A 25,953-nucleotide genomic window follows, 5' to 3' on the forward strand; every position below is an offset into this window, starting at 1 on the left:
TCATTTCATAAATAATAACTTCTCATCAACTTCTCAACCAACCCATTGTATGAAACAATTGTATTGATATAGTCGTTGACAGAATTTAAAAATGTAATACAGTTATCCAGATGTCTTTTACATACAAAGACATGTTTTGCAAGCGTGTAATATTTTACATTCTTGTTTAGTACACCATATGCAGGCTATTTACTGTAGTTTTGTTGTCCCATTAGGACCGGCTAATATTCTCCCTTTTTCGTACAATTTGAAGATAAGTTTTACCGTGTGAGGGTACTTAGTATGGCTTTGGTATACACCATTTATGAGCTGATCTGAGGGTTTTTATTAGAAATTATGACTACGTATACATTACGGGTACGTATGCTTTCTAACATTAACAAATTACATAAAATGTAATTAAAACTTTTAAAACGGAAATTGAATTAAAATTCGGTGAGGATATTTTTCTACAGCTCTGAAATATTGGTTCAGCAATGCAACAAATTTGGAAAAACTAGTTGTACGGTGAGTCCCACAACCACAATGAATGACCTTGTAAGGCCAATGGTAAATATACAATTAATTTTTAAATATGCAGACCTAATCAAAACAACATACTACACGAATACTGTATACACCCAAATGTGGCCATAACTAACTCTTTTAGTTTATATAATTCTATCTTTGGAAGAATTGTAGCTACTTGTTTGATCTAATTTTATCTACATATAAACAAATTGTCACAGAACTTATAAAATGTATATTTTCCTTATAGTCGAATAAACGAGTTATGGAGTTAATTTTTCAAATACAAGGAGTTAAAACTAAATTGAAAGAAATATTCTTTTGACAATTCCTAATGAAAGGATAATAAGTAAGTTGTGAATTGGACAGTTACCAAGAAAGATTTTAAGTATTGAATCTTCTGCTGTCACCATTAATTTATAAAAATCTTTAACTCTTTCTAGAAATTCATTTTACGTTACCATATAGCCGAACAAAACATTGTTGTCTTGACTGTAGTAAAGTACTATTGTTCTTTAAGTATTGTGCGTGGTTTTGTAAACTTTAACAGGTTTGAATAACAGTAAATGGCTATTTTAGTCCACCCTTGATCCAGTAATTGCTTTATTATCTTTGTTTTTGGTTTAGTAGCTAATAATCTAACAATAAAAATTTATATAAATTTGCAGAACAGTAAACGAAAAATATACATTCGAGTGAAGTAATTAAATGACAAAAACAGCATCCTTTTTTCAAATAATTTTAAAAAATTCTATAGGGAAAGTGTATTTAGGGGGGGGGGGGTTATATTATATTATGATTATTGGACAAAGGTATAATGTAACACTCGTTTCAATGTTAGCTGCACCGTAGATTTTAAATACTTTGTTATATTTGTTGTCCTTATAAAATACGATTATGTCTTGAGTACCGTATAATATATTTTCCGAAAATAATATGTATCCAAGGCGTTTAACGTGACATTCAGCTTCTATTAAGGACTGTCAATGATTCTCCTGATTCAGAACAAGTGTTATCAAGTCTGTAGTCTCAGTTTCGCCTGTACATTGTTGAGTCGAGCACACTTTTACATTAGGCGGATCAACTTGCCACTCCATGTACTAGCCTAGTTGCAGTTTACAATACTATTAACACCCAGGCGCCAGTGGCTATTATACTAATAGTATTGGCGACTCAGTTCACTCGTCTTCTTTACAGATTTCTTTACTGCGTTTGAAGCATTTACATGTTTCATCACTAACCAAATGAAATAAGGAATATGGATCTGTAGAATAATTAAAGCTTGCAAAGGTACGCAAGTTCATCAGTTTCAATTTTGTTTAGAAACCACGATACACAGTACAACCAAAACGTAGTCGTAATAAAACATGAAATTTACTCTTATAAATTTACAGACTGCCCACTTAAAAAAAAAAATACAGTCAAAAGATTCCAATCTATTAAACTCTGGACTGTTTTAACATTGTGTAGCTTTGGTTTATTTATTATTAATATTACAACGTAAGAAATTATTCATTAACAATGGTTACCTATTTATTTGACCAAAGACAATGATAAATTTAATACTCGGTCCCTCCAATCCCCGGGTCCCATCGGTTCTGACATAACTCTATTTACTAAACCTGTGGACCTAGTTTATACCAAATGTGTCTTCACTGACCAGGCTTGGACAATATTCACGGTTTACCTATAGGCAATTAAAACAACCAGCAATTACCTCTGTGTTCATTAATACACCTAAACTTCACACCAAAGAGCCATACTCCGCCTGACCTTACTAGTAGTTGAGTCTCGCCAGTTACGTAATGCTACATTTATCATTTATTTGCACTAACGAAGCTTGTGTAAATTGATTTACCATGGTCAGGCTGCAATTGATGTTACAGTTTTCACATTACAGCGGATGCAATTCATTCGCCCTGTCCCCTTGTTCGTAACATCTGGGAGTTGACGGTTTTTGCCTTCCCTCGTGTCGACCTCCTGTCCTAGTTGCCCGTTCGGTAGCTCCTGCCATGTATTACCCATGCGATAGTCCTGTATAGTCACGACCAACGGCTAGGACTAGGACTAGGACTAGGCGGCCTTCGGACAAAGGTCAGCCTATCTACACTGCAATGCAACTCAACTAGCCTCGGCGGCATCACAAAGAGTTATAAATTAATGGCAATTAAACATGCATGAGTTGCAATCGCATAGCTATGGCGACCCTGTACTGTGGATTTGGATTTACAGTTTGGTAGACCGTACAAAACATTGCAATGTACGTGTATAGCATTGCTGTAGTGACCCTGTGCTGTGGATTTGGATTTACAGTTTGGTAGACCGTACAAAACATTGCAATGTGCGTGTATACCATAGCTGTATTGACCCTGTACTGTGGATTTGGATTTACAGTTTGGTAGACCGTACAAAACATTGCAATGTGCGTGTATACCATAGCTGTAGTGACCCTGTACTGTGGATTTTGATTTACAGTTTGGTAGGGTAGACTGTACAAAACATTGCAATGTGCGTGTATAGCATTGCTGTAGTGACCCTGTACTGTGGATTTGGATTTACAATTTGGTAGACCGCACAAATACCCAGGAATGTAGTAATATACCAGATATTGATTTTCATTTATGTTTGGAATGAAATATTCTACCAAACTTGATTTATGCGTGATTTGTACAGATTTCAAACCCCTTGATATCTTAGATTGCTGAAAAATTTATCCCAGCTTTTGGGTCAATATTTCAACAAGTTATCTATACCTCGAATATAAAACTTATGATGTTGAAGATACTCTAAGCACACTTGTAAAATAACATACAAATATTTACTAAAATATACCTTATATTTTGTAACTTTTTGTCATTGTGGTATTCAGTATTCTATTGAATAAAGTTTAGTCCTAGTGTTATTATAATATAATTAATATAATATAGGAACTTATCATTTTACCAGGAAATGGTGAATTTTGAAGTCACAAGGAGAACAATTATCACCAAAGCAATTTCTTAGGGATCCTGCATTAAAATCCTGTTTTCTGTAAATCATATGATGTCGTCAAGTACTTGTAGCGTTTTTAACATAATTTTCTTTCATCCCGGAATTGGCCTCCCATGTATTACAGTATGAGTAATGTTGGAAAATTCTGATGAAAAGCTCGTCAAGGCCAAGCTGGGTTTCCGGGGCCTGTCACAGTGACGTCACTGATCGATGAACAGGTCTGTACTGTGTCATCATTTAAATATATAAAAGACAGTAGTGTAACACCCGATAAACAACTAGGTATATATGTGTCTTTGGTGACTTTGCAACTGAACGGGTTTAAGGACTGCTCATTATCATAGAGGACACTGGTACATTGTCTCTGTTACCAAAAGTGTTAGTAAAAACCTTAAAACCTGGGTAAGACCAGCCAGATAGAATGAATGTACACGTAGGGATTGTATTTCGTGTGACCAAACCTAACGCTGAATCAGACAAGACGTTTTCGGGAGGCTAAAAATTGTCTAGTGCGAGTTAGAGCAGTTTTAATCTTGTGTATTGGAGTATGTTTTATCTATGGTATTACGTACCCAGGGATTCACTAGACAAATATTTAAAATACTTGACTGTCGGGTAAAAAACAAACAAAAGGCTGACCATACGATCTTATATCGTATAGGATTTAAGGAAAATTGTTGAGCATTCCCTATAAAATAGTGAATAATTTGTTACCGCAAGTCTCATGGTAGGAAAAAGACTCGTAATCGATTTACTTTTTCGTTGTAATGTCCCCAGAGGCAAAAAACACCAACCGTTCAACTTCGTACATATTATACAAATATCAAATATTCGCCCATTAGCACGATAATTCGAGTAAATATCTTCCGATTTCCATACAATTTAGTAAATACCCCCGCCACATCAAACCTGCAGACTAAACTAATTTCCATTTGCCGGATTAGATTAACACTAAAATGTCTCCTTAAAAATATCACATTTTTGTTCCCTATTTAAATATAGGCCTAATTAGTTTAACGAGTACTTAGGTTTAATGCAATAGGGAGGGTAAAAAAGTGTATTTTTTATGTTAATAGTTTGGTAAGATATGAATGCATTTTCCGAATTTGATCAAAACATGCTCATAAACAAGCAAACTACAACAGTTTACTTATTGTCCATAAAAATAACATGGGAATTTTAAATTAACAACTTTTTGGAATTTTTTCCGTAGCTATTAGGTGCATAATGACGCTTCAATATACTAATTTTTTTTCTAAGCTCTACAAAGTGGTTTAGAAAGAAATTGAAAAGTTTTATGTTTTTTGGGTCAAAAATGGAAAAAGCCAATTTTTACCCCATAAAACCCGCTATTAACCCTCGCTCCCATAGTCCGTTCATGCTGGTTCAAAAATCGGGTAATTTTTGTTCGAGTTATTGTGCTAACGGACACATATATTCTATTCTATTCTACTCTATTCTATTTTATGAGTACGACGGTAATAGCTTATATGGGAAATTCGCTAAAACGTACAATTTCACGTTAATTCGAATGCTTTAGAGAACCAGTATGATTTGACTATAAAAGCAGAGTTTTATGAGTCCGGTTTCGGTCTAAAAATTAGTTCATCGCATTTTTGACACCTTAAAAGTAAAAATTTTCAATTTATTTTTCAACAATTTTCAATTTATTTTTCAACAATTTTGTAAAGCTTAGCAAGAAAAAATATTAGTTTGCAAAAGCGTTATTAATTGTACGCCTTATAAAAATAAAAACTGAGAATTTAATATATTAATGTTTTTTTTTTATGGAGAATAAAATAAGCTGTTGTAGTTTGCTTGTTTAGAGATCATTTTGATAAAATCTGACATATCTGTTTCCTAAAAAATACACACCCTTTTGCGAAAACCTAAGTATTCATTAAAATTAATTTTATTTATACAAGAAATAAATCTGACGATTCTCAGGGAATATTTTGGTAATAATCCAACCAGATAAATGAAAAAAACTCACTTCGTCTGCAGGTTTCCTGTGTTTTTATTCCCCTGTGTAATCAATCCAGCACGTTTAAACGGCGTTTTCACATCTGATAAAGAGCGCTTAAAAGTTGAAAAACGAATTTTAATATGTACGTGACGAATAAAACCCCAACTTCCCTTAGGATATATCATGAGAACATCATTAATCTACACAATAATCAAATACACACGGTACATTATCCCTTTCGGAAGCATCGGATGCGTGAAAGCACATAATGTCGTTTGTCTGTCATCACATTACTGTTAACATATAGCATTTGTCACTGGACGATACATGTTCAATCCCCAGTCGTACAAACTTGCCATTAATCGAATAACGAACTGTATATTACGGTTGCATTAAGGAAATGATTGCGCATGCATGATCAGTGAGGCAGTGTGCATTAATTCATCGCTGTATATACTATAATTACATTCCGTTTAATTACCTATATTAAACTGATCCGTAGAGAAACTGTCAATGTGACAGACAGCAGGTGGCACGGGACATCACACGTTATTGCTTGTCTACAAACATGAGGCTGTTTTTCTTCTCTACAAATCAATCTACAGTGTATTAGTACACAAAGTTTTCAATCTTTCCCCAATCGTATAGGGAATTAAGTGGTAAATGTGTCTGAACTCGCCCTGATAAACTTTACGTTTTCCATTAGTTGTTTTTTTTTATGTGATGCAGTACTTTTTTGGGCAGGTACCAGTTTTGGGAGGGGTGCTCTATAGGAAGTCAGATGTACCTGAAACTGAAAAATAACTAAATTAACTTTCTTCCTAGAAATATAAAATATAGCCTATTGTTGAATTTTAAATTACAATGATCATAGTTCTATAAAACTATTTTAAAATATTACATTTCTTACTTGAAAAGAAGTCACAATAGCTATTGTGATAATGATATATGTAGAACATTGCTTTATACTTTTATATTTATATATTTTTTTATTATTAACTTATATTTAGTTTCCCGTAGTAGTTTAGTGTAAACAATATGGAAACCCTAGTTAGGGTGTCAATCATGGCTTATTGAGTTTACTTAGTGACTCAATATTATTTTTTCACTTTTTCATCTAAAGTGGAGTTGTATTGAGGTAAAGTGGGGCAACTCTGTTGGAGGGTACAAGCGTGGGAAGTTTGTACCATATGGATGCGGCGTTGCGAAAGAATAGGTTGAGTTATAGGTCCGGCATGGATTAGCTGTCGTTGTAAATGTATATGAGCTCTCGCATGGTGCTGGCCGCCGCCGCCGCCGCCGCTGAGGTGTTTTACACCTCAAGCACGCCGTGCACTCTCACAGATACAAGCTTAAAATTGAATTTCGTATTCTTAAAAACCGCTCCTAGTTTTTACTTCTAAAGTTAAAATAAAACTAAAAATACTATAATAAGAAATATTTTGTTTCAATACACACATTTCTGACAAAAAAAAACTTAAAAAAATAATACAAACAAATACAGAGCATTGTAATACACATGCAATCTCTTGATATATAAGCATTATTCTCATAAGATTCTAATAAATATTATAATGTAAGATTTAATGAGAACGAGATTTCACAAAAACCTTTTTAAGTTTTTAATTTCACAAGTCATTTTAAGTTTTCCCCATTATCGTTTAACCTCACTGTTTCCTCCTTTTATGATCAATTTTTTTTTGTGTCGTGATAGGGGTGATACTAGATAAGGAGAGTTAGAGTGATTAAACCAATAAATACATTTTAGTTTAACTACTGTAAAGGGTTTATTATTGTGTTTGTTTCTTCCTTATATATACTGTGAAGATGAGCCCTCACATTAGTAGTGAGTAGCCTATGGACAGTCCACCAACAAGATAAATGTTAATGCTGTTTTATGACAGTTAATAATTAATTGGCTTCTTCGATGAGATATTGTTCACAAACAACAGGATGATGACGATGATGATGCATGCGAATCAACGAATGAGCTCATCCTCTTTCACAAAGGCCCACCCATAGTCACAAACTATCCAATACACCGTGCAGTTGCATATTGTTTGCCAAATGTCGCAGGTGGGGTGAAGCGGTATAGCCGCAGCAGCTCATTAATAAACAACCCTCCGTGTGTCCCACGTAAGTTGATAGCCTTTTTTGCACACGCGAGTCCCCCGCCCCCACCCCCGCCCCTTGTGAAAAGTACCCAAACTCTGTGGTCCGAGGGGACCATCGCATCGACCCGCCCCACAGATCGTGTGCCAGATTAACTGTTATCTGTTGGCGACTTTTTTACTCGGAAGCGTGACAAGAGGCAACGCAGATATAGTAGACTAATGAAATGAATTGGCACAGTTAGAGACAAATATAGTGGTGTAATAAAACAAAACATTACTGTATTGATGCTTTGTTGTGGATGGTTATGAGTGATGGTATTTGTGTTGTAGCGACCGGCGTCTGCAGGTAGCGTGAGCAGTAGTGTGACAGAAGACAGCAGTCCTACCCCCGCCCCCGCCATGACCACGCTGGAGAGTGTAGCCAACTCCATGGCCGCCAGCCTGGCCGCCGTAGCCGCCCTCAGTCAGGGGAAGCCACCCGCCGCCCTCTACCCGCCCTTCCCCTGGTACCTGGGACCCGAGCCGCCCAAACCTGGCACCTCCGAACAGCCTCTGGACCTCAGCAAGAGCTCCGTCTCCAAGTCACCACCCCCCGCCGCCCCCGCAGAGCCGTCCCCGGACACGCCGCCCAGCCTGCAGCGGCTCGTACCCTCCCCTAGCCTCAAGGTGCCGGCCGCTATCAACAGGCTGTATAAGTAAGTAACACTCGATATATATAAAAGGTTTTATCATATTTACTGAAGAAACTACAAATTATTCTGAAATTAAATAAACATACATTTTTACCAGTTTTAAGAATTAGTTGGCTTACAACAAAAGCTTATTTTAAAGTTATATACACATAACAAATAATGACTTATGCTTATCTTATTCATGTTTGAACACATACAGTACTGAAATAAGTTTATAACAATCATCGTAATATGCCATATTGGAATAAACTTGAATGTGAATGTTAATTTAAACACGTAGATTCTTTTGGGATCTTTTGTTCAATAAATAATTGGTTTCATAGAGTGAACGTAATTGAAGCTCTGTTGATTGTATAACTTTGGCGGAAATGCTATGTAATTGTCACGAAATGTGTTGGTTGCCAGTTACAAGTTTTAGCATCAAGTAAATAAAACACCACATTCTATGGTTTATGCGTTCAGTTTAACACACAAGAGCTTAAGATATTTTTCAGATACAGTTCGAGTTTATGGTTAAATTATTAAAGAATTTGAGCTTATAATTAGGGAGCTACTCATTAATATTGCTATACTCATGGATACTTATGAATGGAAGTGGCCATGTAATACTTGTAGTAACAGCTTTATTATTACCAGCTACAAAACACTTTGTAGCAAAGAAACTCTTGGGGAAAAATACTCAACAAAGTTATTAGAATACGTTATGTGCGTTGTAAGTGTGCCTTTAGTAGGTAAAGCAGTTTGATTGATTTCAGAGCGAAGCCGCGACTGAGCGCGGTGGCGGGGCGACGCACATACACGGAGGACGAGCTACAGGCGGCGCTGCGGGACATACAGAGTGGCAAACTGGGCACTCGGCGAGCGGCGGTCATCTACGGCATCCCGAGGTCCACTCTCAGGAACAAGGTGTACAAGCTGGCCATGGAGCGAGAGCGGGACTCGCACCTTGTCAGCCCAGAACAGGTAATCATCAGCAACAAATCAAATACCGTATACAATACTTAATAGTAAAAATATATATTTAAGCGAAAGGATAATATGACAAATGAAGAGCACTGCATTAAGACCTTAATAAATTGAATCAAATAAATATCAAATATATATTTATTGGACGGTCAAACGTCATTGATTGAGTAGTTTAGTTTAAATATAAAATAATACTAATGGTTAAATTAGTTTAAAACGATGGCACATTTTGTTCCCAGGTGGCAGCAAAAGCTAGGGCTCTGCTAGGAGACAAAGATGACGATGATCAAGAAGATGATGATGACAAAGACTCTGGTGCAGAAGAAGAGCGCGAGGTTGAGAAGGCTCTCATGAGGCCAATCATCTCAATAGAGGACTTTATAAGACTTTCGAGTGAAAGTGGAGGGTTTCCTGGGACGGATTCGTTAAGAACACTTTTACAACATGGGAATAAGACCTTTTCGGACAAAAAAGAAGATGGATCGTCGTCACCCCCGGTGTACCCCATGTATCCTCCTCCACTGTCTTCAGAATTGTTGAATGGACTGGACCATTCGGCATTGGGACCGTACATCAATCGTTTACTAGGCGCGAACCCTTTGGGAACCGTGAACCCTTTTACGATGGGTAGTAGGAATTCTCCTCCTCAGAGAAGCCCAACAGAATCACAAAATGACTTAAAAATGTCTCATCTGGAGTTAGTAAGAAGAATGATGCTTGAAGAGAGACTTATACAGGAAGAACAGCAGAAAAAAGACAGAAGTTTTATGAACGGATCACGTCTTGGGGAGCCTGGCCCGTCTTCCAGCATTGCCCAGGATGATGAAACATCCGGTTCGGGAACACCACCAAATGTGATATTAAGAATTCCGTCCTTTAAACCAGTCCCTAAAAACAGCCCGGGAGATCATTCGATGTTTCCTTTAGGAGTGAAAATAGGGGAATCTAGTCAGCATTCAGTAATTTCTCCTCCTATAAGTGCTGGCAGAAGTGAATCTTCGTCCCCTACTTCGATTGGAAAAGGCATTAGTGTTAGTTTGAAAGATGTCATAGCTAAGAGCATTAGTCAAAAGTTCCAACAGCCTACAGACTTACATCATCTTCCTCATACACCTCATGGGTTAGATCATTACAGGAGAGCAGATTTTTCTCAAGCCCTTGGATGTAGTTCTCCTATTATGAGGAATCACAATAACAATCATGTTGATGACAGAAAACTGCACCATACGCCAACTTCAAAGCCACCCACAAGTGGAACCAACTCGGGCACAACATCCGGAGGGAAAGGAACTAGGCCTAAAAGAGGAAAATATAGAAATTATGATAGGGACAGTTTAGTTGAAGCAGTGCGAGCTGTTCAAAGAGGGGAAATGAGTGTTCATAGGGCGGGGTCATATTATGGTGTTCCCCATTCAACATTGGAGTACAAAGTAAAGGAGAGGCATTTAATGAGGCCAAGAAAAAGAGAGCCTAAATCAGTTCAAGAGGAAATTAAGCTTAAAGAAGATCCTATTGCTGCTAGAATATCTCCAGCCATCAACGCCTCTGATAAGTGTAAATTGTTACCTACATCAAAACCGCTTAAAACGCCATTCACCCCTCAAACCCCTTTACCCACAGCCCCTAATGGTTTGAAGATGCCTCCTATATTTGATCCTTCTCTACCATATAGTGCAACACCTCCCTTTCCTTTCTGGGCTCCAAATCCTTTTCCCCATATCCCAATGGAATATCCTAGAAATCCAAGCTTTCAACCTACTCCTGATCACTTCTTTGCATCTCAAATGATCCAAAGACTTCAGGAAGACTCAGCTAGAACGCCACTAAGTCCTCCCCCCACACTAGGAAAAACAGCAAGAGAGTTAGCTGAAACTCTCTATGACGGTACAGGTGCAAATGGAAGCTTTTTAGATGGAATAATCCGATCTAGCTTAGAATCAGGATTGTCTGCAAAAGTGAAAGAAGGAGAGATGAAGCGTCCTGAAGACATGTCCAACAAGGCCTTGTTGGACCAACTATGTCGAAACAGTAGAATGGCTCCACTACCCAAGGCAGAGCCAAGCAGTTCTGATGAGGAGACAACCAAGAGAGCAAACAATCAAAAACGACCTAGTGAAGATTCTTCCCCCGTTCCCCAAGACTCTGTAAAAGTTGAAGTGAAGGATCAAGAGCCTGAAGACTTAGATCCTACACTGCGAGCAGAAGTGAAAAAGGAATCCGATATAAATACAGAAGATTCTAACATAAAAACTGATAATGCCGATGAAAGTGCCTGTGATAGTAACCATACGATAAAAAGAGTAAAACTCGAAGGAGAGACATAGATCTTGTTTTGAGACTGATAAAATGTCATTAATGAATTTAAGGTAATACACCTTGATGTACTGATTATGTGTTGTCTCTAAATTTAGTTTAATGGGCTGTCTGTTATTATTCGATAGTTTGTTTAGAACATTTTCATATGAAAACGTTACGGTTTCGATTAGTTTTGTATTTATACTGAATTTTATTACCATAATTCTGTTATATTTACGTCTTCTGACAATCGCCTTGTTGCTAAATCTAAATTGAGTGCACTGTAGAAATTTATTTCTTTATCGACTAACATCAAACATGAAATAGAGGTAATACAATGGAGAAATTCAACTTAATGAGAAATAAGCATGTTTTTGAAACTTAAGTAAATGTTGAAGATTATGCATAATATTATAAATTTATTATATTACCAAATTTATCTTATTCTAGTCGTAAATATCAAATGAAACTAAACTTCTACTTTAATGTGTTTAAAAATATTATCCGTGATTCATGCAATGTGCTTATATTTCTAGCGTAAAGTTTAAAATATGCTTCTTTCTAAAGCTTTTTTGGAAATGCATTTTTGTGTGTATCCAGGTTTGGAAGTGTGATATGTGTTTAAAAGTTAACAATTACAGATATATTACGGTTTATCACATATTTGCATATATCTTTTCTATTCAAATCTGAGACTATTTATGTAGTATAATACCCATCTGGAGCTCCCCAAGAAGTTCAAAGCAGATATTACAGTATGACGCAAGTACATGTTCTAAAATATAATTTTGTAAATTTGATGTAAAAGATTTCTTCACCTTTCTTCTGGCTGTCCGTAAATGTCATTATCGTCATTAACTACATATACAGTAACTACATAATATCTGACACTAATCCATGTGGTCTTGTCAATGTTGTATTTATATACTATTTATCATAAGAAAGAATGTGTTCAGTGTACAATTTAAGGAGGGGTCTTTTTGTATTAATGTGAAATATTTTAGTGTGATTGATGGTGCACGTTTACTCAAAACGTGATTTTTTTTAAATTTGTAAATGCTGCTTTGATGTTTTATTAAAAGTTCAGAAAAAATATTCCAAAATCTTGGGCATCTCCAAATGATTTTGACTATCTGTGATGATTCCAAATTTGATGTATATTTTCTCTATCCATATCTTTAAATTTAGAATAGGTAATGAATTTTATGGTACTGATAAATTATACCAATTTGTGAATCTTTTAAATTTTTTACCCAATCATGAAACTGAAGTGCAATTAGGATGATAATGTGTATTTTGCTCTGTATGAATGTCTGTACATATTTAAAAGAACCTATAAGCTGAGTCTATCCACATTTTCAATCTTGTTAAAATGCATTTAATTTGTATACCTTATTTTACTTCTAAGATTTAATGGCATTCCCTTATTTACTTAATGTATTGGTTATATTAGAAAATACGTTCAGTCAATTGTAATCTTCATATCGAATGTAGTTAGGTTTTTTTATACAAGACCAAATACTTTATTTTCATTTTACAAAATCGTAATACTCTAAGAAGACAAGTATTATTTTTATATGCAAGGAATAGCCTTTAGATAATAATAGTTCACTTTAAGCCCATACAGTAACCCTTGTGTGTCCTTATTAATAAAAACAAGTATTAGTACTTATGATGGTATAACAGATTTGAAAAATATTGTTTCAAAAGTAGAACTATAGACTAACGGTTTGATCTATGGTAGAATTTCTTTTAGGAATAAGAACGATGATCAATGATTTGTAGCATACGTCGTATAGGCTTTAAATTACATCAAAATACAAACATATCAACTGAGTTAGTCGTATATCTAAGGATGAATACATTTATCAACTTGTCACTTTAGCTCATGTTACTTTTAATGTTATCCCCATACTTTCTTTTTACTATCACTGTAATTAAACAGTTTATATTTTTGGGACCAAAATGATAGTGCATTCTTTGTATTATGACATGTTCAACCACATAATTTGATGTTCGAAGTGACCTTTGCTAATTTAGTTTTTATAACATTTGGCCATTAACTCTCGTCCTATATTCTTCCTTTCAATGTAACAAGACATTTACTTTAATTCAGATTACATACAATGTTTGACCATTATTCCATAGGGGTTCAATTATCTTTTTAATGAATACAACTGTTGGGATGGTGAAATACGACATTGCCTTAACATTTACTAACAAAATGTGTGTGTTTTATTTTGTAAGAATGATTTGGAAATGTGGATAGAACGTTAGACAGTACATAACCTAGGATAGCCAAGTGACAGACCCTACATATCCAGTGGACAGTGACAGTGACAGCATAGTCGGTACAACACATTCCTAGATACAGCCTACAGCCTGCAAGCCTCCGCTCTGCTTACATTCCGCATTCGGCCGGACATTTTACCCAGTATTTCTTTCCTATATAGGCGATAAGTTGTTTTTATCAGACAAAGTGCGTATACGCGCTTTACAGACTCAGATGTACATTTATGATTCCGATATGCATTTCAATGGCTCCTCGACCACGTGTATGTGTGTGTGCCCGTGTGCGCGTATTTTTACAGACAGATAGTTAAGTTTTTGCCGTATACTTTAACTGTGCAATGCTTGTACGTATTTCAGTTTGGTTATTTTCATTATTATCGTGTGAAGTTTTTATGAATGTGATATATTTGTTGTTGTTGTTGATTATCGCAGTACCCCGGTGTTCTTGTAAACTAGAAATCTTTATAAGCGATGTGTTGTGTTGTTAATTTGTTTTAAACTAGTTAATCTATATCAGTATGTAATTGAAGGAAACTGAGCTGTCTGTTAGTTAAGATTGACTAGTAATTTGTTTTTATACCGTGTTTTATTTTTAAGATCTCTGATGTTTTTATATTTTAACATGCCTTCTTTTGTCTGGTTAGTCAAAACAGTTAAGATTGTGCCATTTTTCCAAGGTAACAGGAAACTGTTGTACAGTTCTCAGCTAAAGTTTGGATAATATTTCTAACTTACTATACACTGACGTATCAACAGTTTAGAATAACATTATTTTATTAAATTTAAACTGACATTCGATTTAATACCAATTAAGCATTCGTAACATTGTCTGTTATGCCCCAATGAGATTTGTTATGAATAAATTCTTAAATTCTAATAGAATGAGAATGATTGTTATGATTATTAAATTCCTTTAGCTGATGACAACTATTATTTGTATGACAATTTGTTTTTATTTTATAAAATAAAAACATTTCTTGTGTTATTTGATTAAATGTAAACAAATATAATGTGAGGTTCCATATTTTTCATTTTAATTGTTTTTAAAATATATCTTAACAATTATTTATAATTTAAAACAATCAAAAACATGTTTTTCGTTTGTGATGATGAAATTAGCATTATTTTAAAGAAGGGTGAATGTAAAATACTACTTAACAAAGAAGGTATTGTTATACATATGGAACTGTGTTTGGCTGTAAGATAAAACTTGTTTGAATCAGTAAAAACCGAATAACTATACACAAGTAAAGTAACTTTAAAGAACCAGTACACAATTTTTTTTTAAATATAGAAAACAAACTTTATTAAAACTACGTGGTACTCATTACATGTGAATCGAAATGTATATAACAAAACAAATTAAGATGTATATTTGTTTATATTTTTAATTTATAATGCTGGCATGCCTGTATACCATGTAAAATACACTCTACTTAATGATCAAAACCTGTGTTCAACTGCTCTTTGTTGATGTGAGCAGTTTATATACCTAGCCCAGTTAGATTGTTAGCCTAGGAATACGAGACTGCAACCGCTAAAGCTACATTCGGTTTCAATTTTCACTTTTGTTATTATATTACTACGTTAATAGTTGGTTTTAGGCATTTTAGACAAACAGAATATTTTAATTGATTTTTGACACTTGTTTAATATTGTTGATTAATTATTCTGTGTTCTTTTTTGAGGTGGGACTATCAGCGATATCATGCTATCATAACTCTTTGACCATACGAATCTTTTTAAACTCAATAAATGTTCTTATTCAAAATCTTGCATTTAGCCTATAAGATTTTTTTAATAAAGTAGTTTTGGATAATAATTTTCAAACTAAGTAACTACTAGAGCCTTTGTATTTTTGCATGGAAATTAACTTATGCCAAAACAAATGCTTATAAATCGAAAAAATATGTAGCTTACTACTATCATTGAGTATACATGTACGAGAATACTCAATGCTACTATACATTTGAAAATCCTTGTTTTGAAAATTTTCCATCAACATCAAACGGTGTTGATATTTTCATGATTATTTCTAAATAAGTACAAATAAAAAAAAATTAAATACAATTTATACTAAAAAATGAAGCCGAAGTCCCTCCTCAGGTCCTAAACTGACTGAACTTTTGACCCATTTCCAAGTGCATTCGGTATGAAAGTGTTTGGACGATTTGAAGTATGTATGCGATTCGCTCACTTATGTTTAAATCACACTTGCAAAGATTAATCTAGGCAACTTTCATGATTATAGAGTGGGGACCAAGCTTAGGAGCTGAAGGTTTTCCAGTTCACACTTAAACTTAACACTAAAGCTATAGAAAAGTTATTAAATTGTTTAGTTTATCCAATAGCTGCAACATGCAATAGTTAGTAGTTTACCGTCTCCTCAATGGCTATCAAAGTGTGTAATGTGTTCTCCTAGTTTGTCATGAAATTTTAGCAAATTGATTTATGTATTTCCATCTCTAATGTACCTTATTTAGTAATCTACGAATATTAATTTTTTTAATTAAATATATTATTTGTATGATTGAGAAAGACTACAAGTCACTCAATTGTTTTGGATGGACGTAGAATTAATTTATTAACACGTCTGTATTTGAGTTTTTAGTATCAATGTCATGAGTTGTATTAAATCAAAATGTGTAGAATCTATCGTTTCTATCTTTACATTGAAAATAATTAATTTAGTTCGGGACTGAATTTAAGGCGAACATTTGCACATTGTATCTTGATGGCTGTTGGGAGTATTTTGTTTATCACAATATTCTCACTTACTTGACAGAGTTACATATCCTTGCAAGTGTGATAGTTACTGACAAAATGTTTGCTTCATAAAAACTGAAGTATTTTTTTATTATTGTACTTTACATACTTATTAAACAGTTATAAACAAAACAATAGTTTTATTTTGTTCCAAATAACCTTCAATTGATCATCCGATTCTGCTGATTTTCATGCAACAGATAATTAATTATTGTATGGCTAAGTTATTACTATTAGCCCGATCTTGATTCATTACTGTTACTTTTTCTAGTAGAATTGGTCTTATTAATTCACAGTTTAAATACATAACATAAATTGTAACATTCAAGCATTTCAAAATATAAAAATCAATGAATATATGTGTCACTTAGGCCAATTGGTTTTAAACAAAAAATAAATGAGATTTCCAATTTAAATTTTAACAAGTGGTTTGAGAAGATGATCTTCAAAACAAATTGATTTACTATCGTAATTAATTTGTTATTGTTATTTTAATGACCCATCCCATTTTAATTTGGATAAAAGTGGCCAACGTGTTAAATATTTTACTACAAACTATATTACTTTTTAGACAGCCAATCACTTCAATTTTCAAAATAACTTGAACGAGAAAGTAACACAATATAATTTACAGAGAAAAAATCTTTATTAAAACCATGTAATCAGAATATTTTAATTGTTTTTAATCTAATATATAAAATTCTCGTGTCACAGTGTTTGTCTGCAAACTCCTCCGGAACGACTTCACCGATATTTATGAAATTTGGTGTGTACATTCTGTAGGTATGCGAATCGGACGTAAACTATTTCCCGTTTCGAAATTCTTAAAAGGGCTCCGCCCCAGTGGCTCTGGAGTTTCCCATGTTAACCTTATGAGAAATGGAATTAATGAATCTTAACAGCTGTTTCAGTTAAACAAGTTGGTTCTGTTCTATGATGTTCAATAGCATTAAAGTTACAAGGATTACCAACAGGGTGCAGCACTATTATTTCTTTTACATTTATGACAACAGCTAATTTGCAACCAAAAGGTGAGTGAGCGTAGCGAACGAACTTCAACCTGGAGGCGAGTTAGCGTAGCGAACGAGCTAACCTGAAGGCAAGTGAGCGCAGCGAACGAGCTCCAACCTAAAGGTGAGTGAGCGTAGCGAACGAGCTCCAACCCAAAGGTGAGTGAGCGTAGCGATCGAACTTCAACCCAAAGGTGAGTGAGCGTAGCGAACGAACTTCAACCAGGACGTGATTGAGCGATGCGAACGAGATCATCTTGAAAATTAAACGTAACGGTACTTTCTTTCCATCGGTCTGTCTTAGGGGAAACCTATAACTTAGGCGATACGAAGTTCGCCGGGTCAGCTAGTATTTTTATAACTGACCAAATCAATTATCATTCATTTTTAAATATTTTGATTGATGACTTCGTGCTGTTGTGTATTCTGCAAAATAAAACAACTCTTAAAATGCCTTATTACCCAAAACAATAGACTGACAACTTTCACAGCCTACTACCATAGACTAACCAACACGAAGTAGACGTCCCGTTTTTTAGATTTTAAAGATAGTTTTTCGTAACTAGTTCATATCTGGTGACAATGATCGCTAGTGTCGACGAAATTTTGTTTCTATTATTTTATGGTTAATTTCATGATTTGTGCTCTTTGTTTGGTTATACAGGGTGATTCACGTGTTACAATAAGTAACTTGTTAGGCATTTATTTTACAGAGAACTTAAAATGAACACCTTACCTTATTTGTTGTAACAATTTACAAGATGCTATTTTACTTTTAAAATGTAGCCGCAATTTTCTAAAATGGCGGAAAACATAATTTTTTTCATGGCAACCCCCACTTTTTATGATAGTTTTTCACTCTACGTAAAGTTTTAAAACATGTTTGCTCTTGTCATTTTTTTATAAACCTAACTGTAACCTAATTCCTAACTAAACCTAATTCGTTTCAGATTTACAGCCATAATAAGCCACACGTATTCATGCATATTGAATACTAAATATTTATTTATTATTCAAAAACTAAATAAACTATTGATCAGCTGAATACTATTCTTCTACCAGCTTATTATCTTCTTCTTTAATGCGAAAGCTTTACTGAAATGTTGTAAACAGTAATACAATATCCATGGTTATGTGTGGCTTATTATAGCTGTAAATTCAAAACGGTTAGGTTTATCAAAAATCTTTTACAATTTTACGTAGAATCCAAAACTATTATAAAAAGTGGGCTTGCCATGAAAAGATTAAGTTGTCCACCATTTTGGAAAATGGTGGCAACATTTTAAATGTAAAATAGCATCTTGTAAAATGCCACAAAAAAAGGCAAGTTGTTCATTTAAATTTCTATGTAAATTAAACCCCTATCAACTTACCTTTTGTAACACCTTAAGTGAACCCTGTGTAACTAGGAAACGAATTATTTTTTATGATTAGATCATTATTTGGTTAGACAAGGTTTTAAACTACTGAAATGACGAGGAAAAAATTGTAAACAGAACACGACTCTACACTCTGCAGTGCACCGGGTAGAACTAACAATAAAATTGTCTTCAGCTGATCCACAAGGATGAGACATTTTTACTTTCTCCCCCTATACCATAGTATATGGAGAAAGTATTGTTTTCGTCAAAATTTTCGAGTTTGAGTTTTGAGTGGATATATTCGTTTTGGGTCCCCCTGGACCCAAAAAAGTGGTTTTCGAAGTGATGTCTGTGTGTGTGTGTGTGTGTGTCTGTGTGTCTGGATGTGTACAGACCTAGAGACTACACCTGTGGTCCGATTTCGATTAAATTTGGTATGTAGGTTCTAATCCATGGTATCTCCAGGCGTTTGTTTCATTTTTTTGAAATTTTGATTTTTAATGGGGATTTTCCCATAAAAACCCATAAAAAACCTGAAAAATCAAATTTTCTCAAAAATGGCCCGAACGATTTTGATATAAATTTAGTATGTTGTAGCCCTTTAAATTCTGAACAAACTGGTGAAAACCCCATTTCTCTAAAAAATACGGTTCAAAAGTTATGGTAAATTATGTTATTTTCCCATAAAAACCCCATAAAATAACGAAAAATAGGATTTTAGAAAAAAAATCCTGTTTTTATTCAACATAGTATGTTATGGTCCTTACAATTTTGATAGTTTTTTCAATTTTTTAGAAATTTGGATTTTTAATGGGGATTTTCCCATAAAATAACGGAAAAATAGAATTTTCCCAAAAACGGCCCGAACGATTTTGATAAAACATTTAGTATGTTATAGTCCTTTATATTCTGAAAAAATGTGCAAATCCCATTTCTGTAAAAATTACGGTTTAAAAGTTATTTTAAATTATGTTATTTTCCCATAAAAACCCCATAAAATAACGGAAAAATCTGATTTTTCCAAAAATGGCCCGAACAATTTTGATAAAAATTTAAAAGTTTAAACGAGTTTGATAAAAATTTATTATGTTATAGTCCTTTAAATTCTGAACAAAATTGTACAAATTCCATTTCCGTATATTTACTCTCACCACACATGATAAAGGTAGTTGACAAACTTATGGGAGAAAGTATGTGTCAGAATGCTGATACGGTTTATTTATCTTTGCTACTACCTGTCAGTATGAAAACTATAGTATATTCAAAATGTTTCTCTACAAGGAGTGTCTAGAGATCGCTATCTACGGGAAAACCCCTTTGCCAAAATACTAGTAAAGGTGTTGGGGGAGAAACCTAGGAAATATTGGCTATTGTCCCGTTGGGATCTACTTTCAAATGGCTTTACAAGTTGTTATACGTTGATCAGTGATCGAACTAATCAGATTTACCTGATGATCAACACATGCAAGTGTATTTACCGCGAGAGGCAGTTTTTCCACCAACATATGATTGCCAGGTGTAGCTGACCTTGGACAAGGACCGGTAGAGCCGAAATGCGGAGAAGAGAGGCTCTCTGCCCAAAACAGCCAAGGTCGTCTCCCCGACTGGTTAATATGTTTTTGTTTTTATTCGGATGCAATCGAGGCCGCAGTTTCGGCAGCTGTGCGGGCGATGGCTCGCCGCTTCACGGTCAACTCTTCTTGTGTTGGCCTAGGTCGTGGTCACACGGCGGCAACCCAGCAAGTCGCTTCATCCGTGGTTGGCGGGCTTGTTAGACCAGAGTAGAAAATCCTAGTTGTTTATAGCTACAGTAGAATAGTATATTTAACTAGTAGGGCCTAATGTGACTCTATTCAACAAGAGTTCAAGATAAGTGACTTAGTATGGAAAATGATCGAGGATTGAAAAGATACTTTTCAAAAGAAGGAAAGAAAGATAGATATATTATATTATTGTTTGATCCATTTTGGTTGGATGTCTGTGGATATCTGGGTGAATATGCATTTCGGATATACCTTCACGTAAATTTTTTTCTTCCTTTTGATATGAGGATTCATTTTCCAAAGTCCTGAAACGTGTTTTATGGACATTCTGTATACAGGGTGTCCATAAAAAACGTTTCAGGACTTTGGGAAATTAATCCCCATACTAAAAGGAAGAAAACAGTTTATGGAAGGTATGTCCGAAAATCCATATTTACCCAGATATCCGCCATTTTGTTTTTTATACAAAAATATTTTTATCTGTGAAGTTTTTTATTCGATGATTATGAAACTTGGTAAACATGTTACCATACACAAGACCTATAATAGAAAAAATAATAAAGTTGTTCCGATTGTAAATTTCAAAATGGCGGCCGTTTGAATTTTTCTAACTTAAATAACTCGAAAACGGCTAATTCTATGAAAAAATGTCAAGAGTACTTTTTTTTAGCATTTTTAATTTCCTATCAAACGATACCAAGATCAAAAAGATCGGACAAAAGATAACTGAAATATAACGTTTTTTGTGTAAAAATAAGGCAAAAATTAAGGGTTCCCCGACTAACTTTGCCTCATCTTTACACAAAAACCGGTATATTTCAGTTATCTTTTAACCGATCTTTTTGATCTTGGTATCGTTTGATAGAAAATTAAAAATGCTAAAAAAAAGTACTCTTGACATTTTTTCATAGAATTAGCCGTTTTTGAGTTATTTAAGTTAGAAAACTTCAAACGGCCGCCATTTTGAAATTTACAATCGGAACAACTTTATTATTTTTTCTATCATAGGTCTTGTGTATGTTAACATGTATACCAAATTTCATAATCATCGAATAAAAAACTTCACAGATAAAAATATTTTTGTATAAAAAACAAAATGGCGGATATCTGGGTTAATATGCATTTTCGGACATACCTTCCCATAAACTTTTTTCTTCCTTTTAGTATGGGGATTCATTTCCCAAAGTCCTGAAACGTTTTTTATGGACACCCTGTATATACAGGTGAACAACTTAACTGTGCCACCATTGGTATCTCAGAAACTATTAGATTTAGAAAGAACATTAAATGGGGAACTTCAACTAGTTTTTAATGACATAAAAATATGAATTCCAATGTTTCAAAAATGGTATTTCCAATATGGCGGCTAACTTTAAAAATTCTTATGGAACACCCTGTATTTTATAATTGTTTTAGATTATAGATGCGATTTTAAGACTTTTTTTCTCATGGCATTTTCTCTCTATACCTTCTCATTTAGTAGCTACAGCTAAGTTATGGGTTTTTTGTGTGAAGTTGTGTGTTAAACTTTGAAAAAAACTAATGACATAATGTTTATAACCACACGACAAGCTAATTTTGGAAATTTTGTTTATTTAATACTATAAGCTATTGACATGGCAATAAAAAAACACATCTCAATCTCTTCCCTGTAGCAGCAAACCTAAGTACTCACTAAAATTAATGTTAATTAAATAGGAAATACATCTGACGATTTTTAGGGAATATTTTAGTAAAAATCCAGCCAGGTAAATGGAAATTCGCTTAGTCTGCAGGTTTGCTGTGGCGAGGATATTTACCTTTAAGCTTTGTTTACAAAATTACCATATTTTTATCCACCTTTAGTTTATCTTTAGTTATCCAGCTAATAAAGGTAAAACTCTGATACCGTTACTTAGATGTCTAAGGTATTAATCAATCAACGCAAAAGCGCATCAACGCAATCAACGCATTCAAATTAGTGCAATTTTAACATGTGAAATTGTTATAAATGTAGATGGATTGCAGTGGAATATACGTGACACGGTGTTAAACACGCACAAAACCTATAACTGTATAAATACGTATATGACTTTGGAAAATTACTAAAATCCCTTGGCACTCTTACCCTCTAGCTTTCAACACGTTACCCGGTTAAGCTTATACGAATTATTTTACTGGCCAGTGTTTATGAAAAACAGGTAACAAATTAAAATGGTTATACATTACCATTGTTTATGTTTTTAAAACACTGTTAATTCAATACTGCCCTACCACATCAGCACATCACCTAAATCTCCGTTCTCATAACAGGTAAAGAGCAATGTTGAATGACGTGACGTTGGCCAACGCTCTATGTTGCCTGTTATTATTAATTAAATATAATAGTTAGGTAATAAATGGCATATACTGTCTTGGCTGAGGAATGATTTAACATTTGTGTGATGAACTTATAACACTCACTCGGGCTTTGACCTTCTACACCAGAGTCCCCACAATAATAGTAAACAGATTAAAATAGATGGAACAAAATATCATAACAATAGAGGTCGGTAAATGCAGTAACCGAGTAACACCACTAACGTTTTAACAAAGGCCCTTATAGTGTTATATATGATTTGTTTACTTTGTTCCCATTTCCCGCTATATAGAACGACCCTGTCCTGAAAAATGAACCAGCGCAAGGCAGATAATGTGAGTTGTGAAGCTGTACCTTGTTTCTCATTTAGTGTTCTTGTCTGATATTAAATTGCTTTATGGTAACTGCAAAAGTGTGAGCCAGTTGTATTGGTGTCTTAACTATCTTACTTAGCTAATACTTTAAAACATTTGAAGTCTGTGAAATATATCTGTAAGGTAAATACTATTATCTGGTCTTCTTCACTAATTGTGGTGGTACAACTGACCTGCCAAAATACAATTACAAGCAGTATTCGTAGCTTGATCAATAGCAGATTGCATTGTGACAATCCTCCACTCCAGCCCTCACAAAGATGTATACAAAATTGAAATGTGAGGTTTTCCACATTTCCAAAGTACGATTACGTTACGGTACGCAGAACAAAATTTTTTTAATGGTTACCTGATGCTGGTGTGATATTAGGCAGTAAAACAGGTTCACAGCAACCTGGAGGCCGTATAGACTCACTATCTGCGGATGATATGAAACGTGCAATAATAGGCCTACCTCTCATGACAGTGACGTCATCCCACTGGGACTTACTTACACCCTCTTGAACTTGGGTTCTCTTCTACCAGGAGACTCGAACAACAATCTCGGGACACAGAAATGTAATAATTTTACCCATCATGTGTCTGTCATGTATATTTCAGGAACAGCTAACATATTTTTTCATTTTTTTTTTAGTTGATGATATTAACACTTTGAAATAAACTATTAGTGTAGTATACTACACTAAATTATAGGCCATTGAGTAGTGGCTAGACATTCCATCCCCATGTTAAAGTTGTAGCCAGGTTTTTAATAAAATTTGTCTTAGTTGATGTGAGCCACCTACAGATTGCGCTGATCTAAATTACTGATTTCTGCCGATTGCATGGTGGTTTTTACCAAGTCAAACTGATGGAATGACTTATTATGAGCTTTAGCAACTGTTGTGACCCAGCAACTATGTCAGTAACGAAAAATAAGGTACAAAATAGAGTTTTAGACACTAGCGCAATCTGTGACTGGCTCACACAACTACATTCTTTTTTAGTAAAAAATTGGCGACAGCTGATCCATTTAGATGGGATGTCTTCTAGTGGTCAACTAGTTGCTCTGCCCGTGCTTCGATACGGGGTGAAAATACAGTAGATAATAATACGTTTGTTTTTTAACTACTATAAGAAACAGCTACACACTTACCAGGGTTGATGGAGGCAAACTATGTCGTACTTATTATGCAGTATCAGCTGGCTTACATTCAATATTTTAAATGTGACTAAAAAAATTCTTTAATTAATTAAGGTATGGGTTATTAAGGTACTTAACAGTATGGAGGTACTAAATTAGGAGAGGATGTATCCAAAAACTAATATTTTTTGGAAAGTTTCTCATCAAGATATTTCAATAAAGTCTGCATTTGAACGGTACGGTATGTGGCTTACGGTTTCTGAAAAGTTCGTGATTCTTATTGAGCGAAGCTCTTATACGTCGACTCTTATGCATTTCGTAATACGCAAACTCCTCATAGACGGCTGAAGCAATCGTTTTCAAATTTTGCATGGTGGTATAATACCATATCGGTGAGTGCCAGCATCCTGTATGGCGTTAAAAAGTCTCTCAGAAATCCGCCCCACGGAGTCTAAAGTTTCAATGTAATCCTTATGGAAGCAGTAATTAATACATACAGAAAGGCATATGACCAGCTGTTGACTTTTGAATGCAGTAAATCAAGAAATAACTGATAGCAATTATTCCACAGATATTAGAATAGAAACGGTATGGATCATAAATATAATCAAATGACGACACTAGCTTGAATCTTATACTATAGCCTTAATACAGTATGCCACCCTGTTTGAGAAAAAATCTATGACCAACCCAGAGGTTTTAAACTTGAAATGTAAATGCAGGCCTCCGAAAAGACCTAAAATGTCATATCTGTGTTTTTCACTACAAAACAACGTATAGCCAAATAATTGCCCTAATATTTATATCCACATAAATGTTATCTTCACTTAAAACTGTTGGTAAAAATGATTATGAAACTCGATACAGAAGGTCAACAAAAATACAGGGTGAATAAAAAGTCAAGACCCCCCCCCCTCTAATATTTTTCCAAGTAAATATACAGAGATATCCTTTTGGTGGTCGAGCAATCTTAGCAGGAAGTTTCATTTTATCATTTTGAAATTTTTGAGTGTCCCCCCAAAAGGGGGGATTTGGGGGGCAACTCAAATATTTTAAATGTAAACCCCCTTCAAGTGACACCTCATTTTGAAGTGTTTACAAAAACTTAAAGAATGGTGAAAACTAGAGGTCGCTATCTCTTCTCTACCCAAAATGGTAGCCCGTCAAATGTTGTGCAAAATCAACGGTAAAATTGTTAATATTGGCTGCCATTTTGGATAGAGAAGAGATAGCGAGCTCTAGTTTTCACCATTATGTGCTTTGTCGATTCATACTATGTGACATTACAATATTTTACGTAGTCGATGTTTGGTAGTCTTTGTTCTTGAGTGATTGTTGAGGTGTGCCCAGACAGGCTGCAGTTGCAGACCCTTGCAATACTCCTGGACTGGCCTT

General features: G+C 34.6%; 1 protein-coding gene across 4 annotated transcripts in view; it reads left to right on the forward strand.

Moving 5' to 3' along the window:
- The window catches only part of LOC129002414 (mushroom body large-type Kenyon cell-specific protein 1-like), an 85,701-nt gene extending 68,986 nt beyond the window's left edge, over positions 1-16,715 (forward strand). For 3 of the 4 annotated variants that reach the window (XM_054430199.1, XM_054430225.1, XM_054430217.1), the window contains exons 3-5: positions 7,909-8,273; positions 9,011-9,233; positions 9,476-16,715. In XM_054430199.1, the coding sequence (XP_054286174.1) occupies positions 7,909-8,273; positions 9,011-9,233; positions 9,476-11,560 (2,673 nt within the window). In that variant the 3' untranslated portion in view covers positions 11,561-16,715. The remainder of the gene's footprint in view (positions 1-7,908; positions 8,274-9,010; positions 9,234-9,475) is intronic. The other variant, XM_054430207.1, reaches the window with a different exon arrangement.
- Positions 16,716-25,953: the final 9,238 nt, after the last annotated feature.

The sequence above is a fragment of the Macrosteles quadrilineatus genome, unplaced genomic scaffold (assembly GCF_028750875.1).
Source record: "Macrosteles quadrilineatus isolate MER2022 unplaced genomic scaffold, UCM_ALF_1.0 Scaffold_1__1_contigs__length_201487025, whole genome shotgun sequence".
NCBI lineage: Eukaryota > Metazoa > Arthropoda > Insecta > Hemiptera > Cicadellidae > Macrosteles > Macrosteles quadrilineatus.